This window comes from Triticum aestivum, chromosome 3B (genome assembly GCF_018294505.1).
Source record: "Triticum aestivum cultivar Chinese Spring chromosome 3B, IWGSC CS RefSeq v2.1, whole genome shotgun sequence".
In the NCBI taxonomy this organism is placed as follows: Eukaryota; Viridiplantae; Streptophyta; class Magnoliopsida; order Poales; family Poaceae; genus Triticum; species Triticum aestivum.
In genome coordinates this window covers 21,969,722-21,982,717 of record NC_057801.1, presented here as the reverse complement: position 1 = coordinate 21,982,717, position 12,996 = coordinate 21,969,722, and the positions used below count along the sequence as shown (strand labels likewise).

The following is a 12,996-nucleotide window of genomic DNA, read 5'->3' as shown; positions in this document are numbered from 1 at the left end:
GGGTTGCGGGCGGAGTGGGGGAGGTGGGGGGCGAGAGGAGGGCTGAAGAGGAGACGAGGAGCGCGAGGGGGAGAGACGGGGCGGTGGGGAGGGGGAAAATGAGGGCGGCACGGTTGGGGTCGGGGCCGGGGTCGCGGTTGCGCACGCCACGATGCGGAGAGCGGTTGGGGTTGGAGTCGGGGCTCGCGTGCTCGCGCGGTCGGACACGGCGCGTGCCACGCCGGGTCGCTGTTGAGCGGTTGCCGCCTTGCGCTTTCCTCACACACACACCCCCACGGACCACGGTGGACGTCAGCCTCTTCCCTCTTTTCCTTGGATATATATATACATATTCCACACAATCTTCAGAAAACTTTTTGGGTATTCCACACATTTCCCACGCAATGCAAATAGGGTTTTTGTAAAGGAACGAAGGATTCCTCGTCCGTTAACCGGACGTTTCGACGAGCTGAAGTTTGTGGGAACTGGAGGTTGAGGCTACACGGGGAGGTTTCGTTTCTCCTTCTGCGGAGGGAGTTGAAGGTTAGGGCGGGAAGTGGGCAGTGGAGATGAAAAGATGTAAACAAAAGTGTGGGGTTTAGTTGGATGTTTTAGGTTTTTCTTTAGGTTTGATGCGAGAGGCTTGAGAGTAGGTTGAGTGTCATTTGTCTCCGGTGTGCTCTCGCGCGTGAATTTTTCTACTGACTCGCGCCTTGCTTGCCTATGAGTAATAGTTTCCATGAAAAATACCACGGCCATCTCTTGGATGAAACATGTTTGAAGAGACATTGTTTTATTCCCTTTAAAGTATTTCCTAACATTTGTATTTGACCAATCTTTTAAGTTTCATTGGAACTGGCGAACATTTTTTTTTGGATCCAGTGTGTGCTATGCCATGCCATTGTTGAGCGGCGCCGTTTACAACGCCCACGTTGACATCAGCATCTTTTTCCCATTGGATATTACCTTATTTTCCTCACAATGTGTATGCGAGAATCCATCTTAAAGAAACTTCCAAGAAAAAACTGAAGTCACTGAGTTCCTACATTGATTTATTTTTTGAAAGTCTTGTCCATGCAAATTCAGGGCTAGACTTAAAGGTTTTCTTTTCCGCATAACATTGTCTATGCATGTTATTCCAACCCCTCCGTCGTGACGTTCTTTTGACAGATCACGGGTTTGTCGCCCCGTTAAATATGAAGAGATGAACTTTGCCGAAGTTCGAGGTTAAAACTACCTTAGTTGATGATTCAAGTTGGAACTGGGGACTTTCCTTTTTCCAACATGTGTGGATACTGGAAAATGGGTCCGGCTCCCTGCTGGGAACCCGCACGGACTTCCCTGTAGAGCCAACAGACGTGTGACACGCGTCCTAGTAGGTCCCACCTCTCAATATATATATTTTCACATCTGCTGCTAGGCCACCGTGTCCATTGGACTGACCTTGCTCGCGCGTCCATTGGCTTGTTGCCGTCCGTGCCCTTCTCCTCGAGCAGCACACCTCGTGTTTCCGTTCCGACAATGGTACCTAGAGACGGGTGCACTTTGCCTTGCCGTGCTAAACCTTGTGCACGGGCATGAGTAGAGGGTAGTGAGGTGGCCAAGGAGCACCGGCGACGGGCAGACAAAGCCCCTCCTTGAAGCTAGGGAGGGTGAAAAGTGGGCAATGGAGATGAAAACGCGTAAACAAAAGTGTGGGGTTTAGTCGGATATTTAGTTTTTTTCCTTTAGATACGACGTGGGGGCCTTGAGAGTAGATTGAGTGTCATTTGCTTTCGGTGCGCTCTCACGCGTGGAAATTTGTACCCACGCCTTGCTTGCCTATGAGTTATAGTTTTCATGAAAAACGTTGTGGCCATATCTTGGATGAAACATGTTTGAAGGGACATAATTTTATTCTCTTTGAAGTATTTCATAACCTTTGTGTTTGGCATTTTCTTTTATTTCATTGGAACTTGCGAACTTTGCTTTAGACGCGGTGTGTGCTATGCCATGTCGTTCTTGAGCGGCGTCGCTCACAACACCCAGGTTGACATCAACGTCTTTTCTCCCTTGAGTATTTTTTTCTCTCTCACTCACAATGTGTAGGGAAGAATCCATCTTAAAAAAAACGCAAGAAAAAACAAAGTCACCGAGTTCCTATATTGATTTGATTTTTGAAAGTCTTGTACATGCAAATTCAAGGCTAGACTTAAGGCCTTTTTTCGCATAACATTGTCTATGCATGTTATTCCATCCCCTCCGTTGTGGCGTTGTTTTGACGGATCATGGGTTAGTCGTCCCATTAAATATGGAGAGATGAACTTTGTCGAAGTTCGAGGTTAAAACTTCTTTGGTTGAGGATTCAAGTTGGAAGTGGGGATTTCCCTTTTCTCGACAGGTGTTGATAGTGGAAACTGGGTCCGGCGCCCCTACTAGGAACCCCACAGATGTGCGACACGCGGCCTAGCAGGTCCCACCTCTCAGAATACATATCTCCACATCTGCTGCTAGGCTGCCGTCCATTGGCTGATCTCGCTCGCGCGCCCGTCGGTTTGTTGCCGTCGGTGCCCTTCTCCTCGAGCAGCACACTCCGTATTTCCGTTCCGACAAATGGCACCTAGAGACAGGTGCACCTGTCGTTGCGGTACTAAACCTTGTGCACGGGCATGAGTAGAGGATAGTGAGGTGGCCGAGGAGCACCGGCAGCGGGCCGACGAAGCCCCTCCTCTCCTCTCCTTGGGATTGGGCGAGCGTGCGCTGTGCGACGGGGCAATGCAAGCGGCGCAGAAAAGCGCCCGACACGAACCCCCAACGTCACACAAAGAGCCCGGCCCCTTTATCTGTAGAGAAGAAGATTTCATCATTTTTCGGTTGGAGCATGTTCTTTCCTTCACGGAAGCAGAAAAGAACATCATCTGGGGGCATATTCTCACCCCGTAGAAGGATCGTGAAAGCCGGCGATCATCTCATGCGTGCTTCAGCTGAACTTTGTGCCTTGCTTCGTGGCAATTCCAAATGACACGAGCAAACGACAGCATGATGCAGCTGGTTGACGAGAAGTCCACAGAGATTATCTCTTTTCTTCCCAGAGAGAATCTGTAGATGATGCAGCGTTACAAAGCAAAAGAAAAATAAAAAAATAAAAAAAATATCAGAGGCAGGTTTCGATCCTGGGACCTGTGGGTTATGGGCCCACCACGCTTCCGCTGCGCCACTCTGATTAGTTTGTGCTATTTCTGCAATCCTATCCTACTTAACCTCTGTTGACTAGCAGCAAAAACACGCACACGCCGCATGTTCACGTCCCAGGAAGAAAATCATGCCCTTGATCAGCGGCGACTCCTAAACATAATCTTGTACTCAATATAAGAGCGTTTTTACACTACACTAGTGTAAAAAATGCTTTTATATTATGGGACGGATGGAGTAGTTTTTTAACAAACAAATGAAAAGTTGCTTTTTTGCAGGCCAAGCCAAATTAAGCAAAAGCTTGCACGCTCGTTATATAGACGATACAAATACGAAAGTTTTCATGCGGACGGCGATGGCAAGAGCCGTGGCACGGCAAGTAGGGCACAAAGCACATGCGTATGATGATTTCATGAAAACGCAAGTACAGATATTGTCTCAGTTATTAACAACCAGTGCAGGGGGCAAACACAGAAAAAAAAATATAACCACTCCAGGGAGAAGAGCACAGAGACAGATATCACAACACGCCAGCATCCCCTGTATTCTCAGCACCCCACAAAACCAGACGACGACGCGTGGGAAGGAAACGATGACAGTAGGGTTCTTTCTTCCAGGAGCACACGAAAGAATCACATCACAGAGAGAGAGAAAAAAAACAGACTAGACAGCGCGGCCCGCGGAAAACAGCGACCGATGAGAGCGCCTACTGGTGCGTCAGTTTCCAGACGCGGATGCATGCGTCCTCGCCGGCGGTCACCAGGGTGTCGTTGTCGGCGAAGGAGATCCCGTGGACCCCGCCGAGGTGCGCTCCCTTGATGGTGGTGCGGCTGGCCGCTGGCTTGTCTACGTCGTAGATGATCGCGCAGGTGTCCAGCGACCCCGTGGCCACGAAACGGCTGTCGGGTGACCACGCCAGGCAGTTTACCCGAGCCGTGTGGAACAGCATGTTCTTCACTTTCACCTGTCCAAGAAGGAAACAGTATTAGATGGCTGGCAAGTTCAGCTGGTGACAGTATTTTAGGTAACCTGATGGTTAACAAACCGTGTAAATGGCAATAGTAGTAGTAGTAAGATACTTCAGATTGCATTTACCATTTCAGAGTAGTCAAGAACACAGGGTTATGGTGATGAATCAAGAGATAATATCAAATTATTAATACCAAATTCACGAGCTTTATTTACTCCAAGAAACATCAACGGAGGCTTCTGTAAAAAGGCAAAACAACGCAAGTCTCGAGTAATTTCTAGTTGAGAGCAGGTCCAATCACCCAAAAGACACTACAAGCTAGGTGCAAAATGGTATTCTCAGCACAGCGACGAAACGGTTAACACATGGTCAACTAACAGAAAGGGTATTTTCAGAAACAGGACAACAAATTGGGGTATAATTGGAACGAGAAATACTGCAAGGACGTATCCAGAAATGGACAACTTTTTTTGGGACAAACAGGAATTTTCTCTAAATTTAAATGCCACATAGAGTAATGTCTAACAAGTTCTGAGCTAATAACAGGAAGTCTAGCATCCACTATTGGGCAATTAGAAAATGTTAAAAGTTGACAGTACCTCTCTAGTTGCCCGATCCCATGCAACAGCTTCCCTGTTGGAATCAGCAGAACAAAACATGGAAACATCCGGCGAATAATGTATGGTAGTAATAGGACCCCGGTGTTTTTCAAGTACCGCTTCTTCTGTAACAGTATCCCCACTGATGGAATAGATCCGCAGTTTCCCGTCTTGAGCACCAACGATAGCTTCAGTGCCATCAGGAGAGACAGCAGACGAAGTGATAGTGTAACTAACTTTTGTTGTGGAAGTGACGTTTGACTTGTTCAGCAATACGATCGCAGAATCTGTGGTAACCAGTGCAAATTCAGGTTGCTGAAGTGCAATGTTTAAAGCATTTGGCTGACCCCCTACATCAGCTGACTCAGCATCTCCACACTGATCTCCATTAACAGGAATTCTGAAGACCTGTTTTCAAGGAGGAAAACATAAGTTCATCATCATAACCGAGCCTAACCATTGTCCAAACAGAAAAGAAGACATTGAAAAGCTTGAACCCAGTAGACGATTTCATCTACTGATAAAATAATACTGCACAAGCCACATACCAACAGAACAATTATGTGCATTATAAATTTTTGGGCATCTCAGGATTCAAAAATTAAAAACTATGCATGCAGGTAGAAACACAATAGACCCAAAGTGGTCGGACCCTTCCCCAGACCCCGCGCAAGCGGGAGCTACATGCACTGGGGCAGGTAGAAACACAATCTTCCTAGGCATTCCTAAACTTGCATTTCAATCCAGCAATTCCCAAGTGAAATGAATTAAATCCCAGGGCAGGTTCAAAAATAATAATTCCCAGGATAGTTAGCTTCTGTTACCAACAATGAGATACGTATGTATTAGAAGCATATCACATTGCTGACCAAATATGTATGGGCTTCAAATGCAAGACATGATTCTTTTGGTAAGCCTATTATGTCCTTAGGCTAAGCGTACAAAGAATGATTATCACTTTGTTCTTAAACCTATGCGTATTTCATGTAATCCTGACATATATTCTGATAACAGTAGTAAGCATATGGACCACCTTGCGTTTTCTTAGTTCTTACCTTGTTATCATAGCCTGAAGTGATCAGCTCCTCTTCTGTGGCAACAAAGCATTTGATCTGGGTGTTGTTCTTACGAATCAACCTGCCACCATATCCAACACCCTGTATCCATTTTAAGATAACCCCGTCATAGCTTGTAGATAGCATAGTTCTTGGGTTACTTTGAGGAAAAAGTGCCAGGGCACTAGCAGTCTTCAAATGTCCTGCAAATGATACTGGATCTTTGTCCGGATTGCTTGCGGAGAAGACATTAAATGTCCCACCAAGAGAGACTGTGACAAGATTATCATTCTGCCAGAGGCAACCCACAAGCATGTCATCGACACCACCAATACCAGTACAAACCAAAGTTCTGTTCAACGTTCCACTTCCATCCTCACTGATATCCCATACTTTCGCAGTTTTATCAGCAGAAACTGTTAGAACCTAAAGGTACAAGCAACAAACAGAGTGACATTAGGATTAGAGTTGAAGGTACGAGCAACAAAGATGCCACCATTAAGAATAGGTACACATATCAAACATAATTACTTAGGGCGAGACAAACTGACTGATGGATAGCAAAGATTTATTGATACCGTTGAAGCACTATGCTAGGTAAAAATTGGATTGGAGTTTCAGCTGTAGACAATGATGCATGCACATCCTAGGTACATGATATGTAATTCCAGGATTTGAAGATATTCTACCAACATATCCGGAAAAAAAAAGATATCCTAATAACAAACAACAATATAGATAGCACATGTTTTATAATTAATGGCATTATGTTATGTGAACTGAATCGGTGGTTGGCTCTGCAATCATGCCTAACAAAGGAACTCCGCATTTCAACAATAGACCAAGCCCAAAATCGATGGACCATAAACTGGAGACATTAAGTATGGATGATACAGTAATTGATATCAGGGAACAACTCAGATCAGACTTACTTGTTTACTGTCAGGACTCCAGCTAACAGCATATATGCTCCCAGTGTGACTGCCTTCACTGGATAGCTCTCCAATCTTATCTCCAGTTTTGCCATCATATATTAAACCCTTCTTATCTGAACTCACAGTGATAAACTTGGTTCCATCAGGTGAATACCGGATACAGTTAACAAAGTTAGTGTGATCCCTGAAATTCAAAGAAACAGGAAGATGTGAAATAGATGTTGTAGGGGTGCATGACATTAAATAAAATTACAAGATGAAGCATCAGTCCATAACAAATGACAAGCAAACGAAGTATTTGTGAAATATGCAGCCAACATGATTCCTACATAGCCTGCAATCACTGGAAATCATTATACCATGCACGTGAGGACTAGAGAGCAATATGGAGATTCTAAGTACTACAAATCTCAATTATGTATATACAGAGACAAACACAAGGTTAAATGGTTAATACGTGGATACATAATGTGTATCAAGTATAAATATCTGATTTATGTGCAATAAACCAGAAAGCTAAAGCAAACAAACCTTGGAAGCTGAAAAACTATAAAATCACACTTTCGAGTCGGTGTTAAAGTAATGAAATATGAATGTCAGCAATCACCGCTGACCTTATGGAATGTTTGAATTTGAATGGTGGTCCTTCATAGTAGTTTGCCAGAAAATCTTCACCACATGTCACAATGCGGAATGGCCGGGTTGGCTTGAAATCGCAACTCAAAACTCTCTTTGAGTGCCCATCAAATTCACCGACAGTGCTGCCAGAGTCCCACCTACGCATTTCAGAGAACTTAGCATAAGATTGCATACCAGGAGTGAAATAACACATAAGAGTTTCATGATAGGATGAACTTGAATGACCACCGCCTTCCATGATAACATGGCTGGTATGCCCACATGATGCTAACAGAAATGAGTATGATCACCACTCGTTACTGAAGTCAAACACAATGAAAATGACATGCCTATTGTTCTAATCAACATCTTCCGCACAAAAAGAAGAGGAAGGAGCATATCCCCATTTCCTCAATCATAAGTCACCCCAATTACCGGAAGTGGAAAATTCCTCACAGAATGCATTTCATAATTGACTTCTTAGGGACAGATCATGACAACAAATTATGTTACCTGCCTTCTGATCATTGAAATTACAGGGGATCTATAACCCCAATGTCAATGGCACGTTATCCTTCTAATCTGATACTCTACCATGTGATGTCTATCATAAATCACTCTCATATACTACCATTAGCTAGATGTGCACATTCTAATTGACAGATCGATGATAAAAAATTGCGCATGCCCAATCCCCAAATCCTTCCAGACCGAGATCGATACGAAAGGGAAGAGAGCGGGCAGGCGCGCGCGCGCGCGCGCGATCCGCTTACATGAAGGCGCGGACGAGGGACTTGCCCTTGCCGTCCCCGGAGACGACGATGCGCATGCCGTCGGGGGACCACCGCAGGTCGTCGACGCGGCCGGAGATGGGGCGGAACTCGGCCTTGAGGGCGCGGTCGCCGTTGCGGCCCCAGACGCGGACGCATCCCGAGGCGTCGGCGGAGGCGACCCACTCGCCGTTGGGGGAGAAGCGGGCGACGGTGGTCGGGTAGGCGTGCTCCGTGTAGGCCCAGGCGTCGAGCGGCGCGTCGAGGCGGCGGAAGATGACGCTGCGGCCGGAGCAGTAGGCGATGGTCTCCGTCTTGGCGTCCCCCGCCAGCAGGATCCCGCGGCCGCGCTCCGTCGCCGGCGAGCACGCGTACGTCTCCTGCAGCTGCGCCATTTCTGGCCCCTCGAGATGGCCCTTGGCTTGATTGATTGATCTGGGAGGGAGGAGGGAGGAGAGGAGATGGGGCCCGGCCGCGAGTGGGACGGGAGTGGACGGTGGTTATGCGGTTACGGAACGGGACGGGATGGGGCTCGTCCGGGTGCGAATGGTTGGGTTCCGTAAGGATTTCTGCCGTGCGGCTGACGTGTGGGGTCTGCCCTAGGCGGGTCTACGGGTCAGTGAAAGCAAGGGAATAGGTCGAGCCGTATGGTTATACTGAACTGGACGTCTGACAAAGCTTCGGCTGATACTATGACACCGAGGCCCATAACTATTCCCGCGTGGTGGTTAGTGTGTAAAGGCCGGAGGCCAACTCAGAACAAATACCTAAACCATTAGTGTATTAGGAGCTTGCAGAGACGAGCAGAGACTCACGATTGATGTGACCCCGTCGCCCCGTCTTGTGGACTTACAACAAGGGCCCGGAATGCCCGGCCGTGCCACGTAATTAACTTGCGAAAAAGGCGTTGTCCCAGGAGGTGTCCATTAGTCATGAAAATCGAGCATGCAATACTGAAGTACATAGTCTAGTGAAAGCTGCTACTTCTCTGGAGAGTGAGCGCCATATTTGGCTCACCACACCCCACCTATAGCTTGTATCCCTACAAACATTGTTTAAATAAAGTTATATGGTGTTTTAAAAAAAAATTAAACTTGCGGGTGCTCTCCAGGCCCGCCCGACTTTCACAAAGGTCTCAAGTAAAGTCAAGGTAACCGTGTGTCCAAACATCAAGGGGGAAACCCCAAAGAATCATCCTCGATGGATTCCACTCGATGTAATCATCAAGGTGAACACATGAGGAATCACCCTCGAGGTTCACACTTGAGGGGCTGCACGACAGAGTCATATCAGGAGTGGTGATGGAGGAATCACCCTTGATGACCATGACCGAATAGCTACACTGCAGAGTTATCACCAGGAGTGCATTACGAGGTATCACCCTCGACACTCAATAGTAATTATGCAGAGTCGTACAACTAAGGGGGTGAAGTGATGTGTTGGTCTCTGGTCGTCGATCACGTTGATCGAGTCGTCGATGATGAAGCAGGGGCAACAAGAACAAGGTGGGAATCATTGATGGATCACCAACCAACCTATACTAAGCAGTTTAGGATAAGCATGTAGATAACAATAGAAGGTACAAAAGCAGACTATGCATCAGAATAGGAGCAATCAATTACAATAGCAAAATCAAATGCAAGCATGAGAAAATGGAATGGGCGATATCAGGATGATCAAGGGGGGGGGGGCTTGCCTGGAAGCTCCGCTGAAAGAGAAGAAGGGTCGTCGATGACGTAGTCGATCGCAGGGACATCAGCAGCGGTCTCGGGGTCTATCGAAGAAGAAAGGGGAAAGAAACAATAAGTACAGAGCAAACAGATGCATGGCAAGTCAACATGCGAAGCTAGGGGTGTTCTAACGCAGGGCTACACAATACCAGTGAAGGGGGATAACATTGGGGAAAGTTTTCCTGAAGTTTGGCATTTTCGTACAGATGAAATGGAGGGGGCGGTTGCATGTATGCTATGCTAGGGGCGTGTGGCAAACAAACGCACATCGTATTTGGATTTGTCTCATCGTTCTGAGCAACTTTCATGTACAAAGCTTTTTAATCCTACGGTTTATTTTATATTAATTTTCAAAGTTTTAACAATATTCTGGAATTTAAATTAATTCGAAATAAAAGCTAAAATGCTAGATGCACCCAACACAGGGTACGCATAAGTGTACCCAGGGGCTGATAGGTGGGGCGGGGGTCCCAGTTGACCAGTCAACGTTTGACTAGTTAATAGGGGGTGCCCCCCTGTCATTGAGACATTTAACTAATTATAGATTAATTAGGCTAACTAAGTAATTAGTTTAATTAAACCATTTTAATTAAGTTAATTAATTAACTAATTAATTATATTTTTATATCTTTTTTTACATTTTTTAAAAAGAAAAGGGGCCGGTGGGCCCCCTTTGGCATTGACCCAGGCATGCCTTAGCGGGCGCTGGGCGAAGTGGGCCGGGCGGACCCACCCGAACGGGCACGAACGAGGGGACGCTCCAGGGCGCCGACGCCGGACGCCGGAGGTGGTCGCGGGGACGGGCGCGGCCATAGGCGGCTGCGGTGCTAGGCGCGGCGGTAGCGGCTGGAGGAAGGGGAGGCGATCGACACAGCAGTGGGGGTGGCGTGCGGCAGGGATGAGCGGCAGGGGGCGGAGTGCTCGGCTACGGCCGTGAGCTGCGGGCGGCGAGGGGTGCAACGACAACGAGTGGGAGGCCACGAGGGCGAGCGAGAGGGGCGCAGCGGCCGCGGCTGGGACGCGCTGCAGGCGGCAGATGGCCCAGCAAGGCGGCAGTGAAGGTGGCTGCAGAGGAGGTGGGCGCGCACGCGGGAGGGAAACTCCGGCGGGCACGGACGCTAGGCGGCTGATACGTCTCCAATGTATCTATAATTTTTTATTGTTCCATGCTGTTATATTATCATTCTTGGATGTTTTACAATCATTTTATATCATTTTTTGGTATTAACCTATTGACATAGTGCCCAGTGCCAGTTGCTGTTTTCTGCTTGTCTTTTACATCGCAGGAAATCAACACCAAACGAAGTCCAAACGCAGCGAATTTTTTTGTGGATTTTTTCTGAACCAGAAGACACAAGATGAGTCGAAGAAGTACCAGAGGGGTGCCCCGAGGGGGGCACAACCCATCAGGGAGTGCTTGGGGGCCCAGGCGCGCCCATGTGGGTTATGCCCACCTCGGTGGCCTCCCGCACCGCCTCTTTGCTATATAAATACCCCAATATTCCAGAAACTCTAGGGGAGTCGACGAAAATCAATTCCAGCCGCCGCAAGTTCCAAAATCACCAGATCCAATCAGGACACCATCACGGAGGGGTTCATCATGTCCATTGGTGCCTCTTTGATGATGCGTGAGTAGTTCATTGTAGACCTACGGGTCCGTAGTTAGTAGCTAGATGGCTTCCTCTCTCTCGTTTGATCTCTTATATGCATGATTGTTTATAGCCTCGTATTTCTTCTTCGATATTTGGGTTTTGTTTGGCCAACTTGATCTATTTATCTTGCAATGGGAAGAGGTGCTTTGTGATGGGTTCGATCTTATGGTGCTTGATCCTAGTGACAGAAGGGGAAACGATATGTATGTATCATTGCTATTAAGGATAACAATATGGGGTCTATTTCTATATAAATAGATCTTAACTACATCATGTCATCGTTCTTATTGCATTACTCCGTTCTTCCATGAACTTAACACACTAGATGCATGCTGGATAGGTCGATGTGTGGAGTAATAGTAGTAGATGCAGGCAGGAGTCGATCTACTAATCTTGGATGTGATGCCTATATAATGATCATTGTCTGGATATCGTCATGATTATTTGAAGTTCTATCAATTGCCCAATAGTAATTGTTTTCCCACCGTTTGCTTTTTTTTTCGAGAGAAGCCACTAGTGAAACCTACGCCCCCCGAGTCTCTTCTTTAATATATTTGCCTTTGCGATCTATTTTTATTTGCTTTTATTTTCAGATCTACTAAACCAAAAATACAAAAATACCTTGCTGCAATTTTTAGTAAATTATTTTATCTCGCGTTCCCGCGAGATCTATTTATCCAATCTACTACGATTGTACCTATCTTTTTGCCCGTGAGGGATTGACAACCCCTCTCTTACGTTGGGTTGCAAGTATTTGTTCTTTGTGTGCAGGAGCTACTTACGTGGTGTTGCATGGTTCTCCTACTGGTTCGATAACCTTGGTCTCATCATTGAGGTAAATACCTACCATTGATGTGCTGCATCATCCCTTCCTCTTTGGGGAAATACCGACGTAGTTCAAGCAAACATCAGCGGAAGGGGAGCGGCGACCAGGGGAGGAACGGCGGCGTCGAGGGTGAGTTGGTGGAGGCGCGAGCGGTTGTAAAGTAACTATTGTTGATTCTAAAGTAACTATTTTTAGCAGTTGTATTTGCTTGTGATAAGTTCAGACCTTATATTGTTGATTCTAAAGTAACTATTCACACTGATCATGCTGCTATTAAATATCTTATGGAAAAGAAAGATGCTAAACCTAGACTTATTAGATGGGTTCTCTTGCTACAAGAATTTTATTTACATATTATTGATAGAAAGGGAGCTGAGAACCCCGTTGCAGACAACTTGTCTAGGTTAGAGAATGTTCTTGATGACCCACTACCTATTGATGATAGCTTCCTTGATGAACAATTAGCTGTCATAGATGCTTCTCATACTGCTCCATGGTATGCTGATTATGCTAATTACATTGTCGCTAAATTCATACCACCTAGTTTCACATACCAGCAAAAGAAAAAGTTTTTCTATGATTTAAGACATTACTTCTGGGATGACCCACACCTTTGTAAAGAAGGAGTAGATGGTGTTATTAGACGTTGTGTACCTGAGCATGAACAGGAACAGATCCTATGCAAGTGTCA

General features: G+C 46.4%; 1 protein-coding gene across 2 annotated transcripts; it reads right to left on the bottom strand.

Moving 5' to 3' along the window:
- Positions 1 to 3,530: 3,530 nt before the first annotated feature.
- LOC123068316 (actin-interacting protein 1-2) lies at positions 3,531 to 8,585 on the bottom strand. Of its 2 annotated transcripts, XM_044490883.1 has the most exons (7): positions 8,101 to 8,585; positions 7,324 to 7,485; positions 6,707 to 6,893; positions 5,775 to 6,200; positions 4,720 to 5,127; positions 3,833 to 4,114; positions 3,531 to 3,801 (listed from the first exon to the last, which is right to left on the bottom strand). In XM_044490883.1, exons 1-6 carry the CDS (start codon positions 8,490 to 8,492, stop codon positions 3,857 to 3,859), a joined length of 1,833 nt encoding a protein of 610 aa, XP_044346818.1. In that variant the 5' UTR covers positions 8,493 to 8,585; the 3' UTR covers positions 3,531 to 3,801; positions 3,833 to 3,856. The 2 variants fall into 2 exon arrangements, with proteins under 2 accessions (XP_044346818.1, XP_044346816.1); XM_044490881.1 differs by having other exon boundaries at positions 3,531 to 4,114.
- Between the last annotated feature and the right edge of the window lie 4,411 nt (positions 8,586 to 12,996).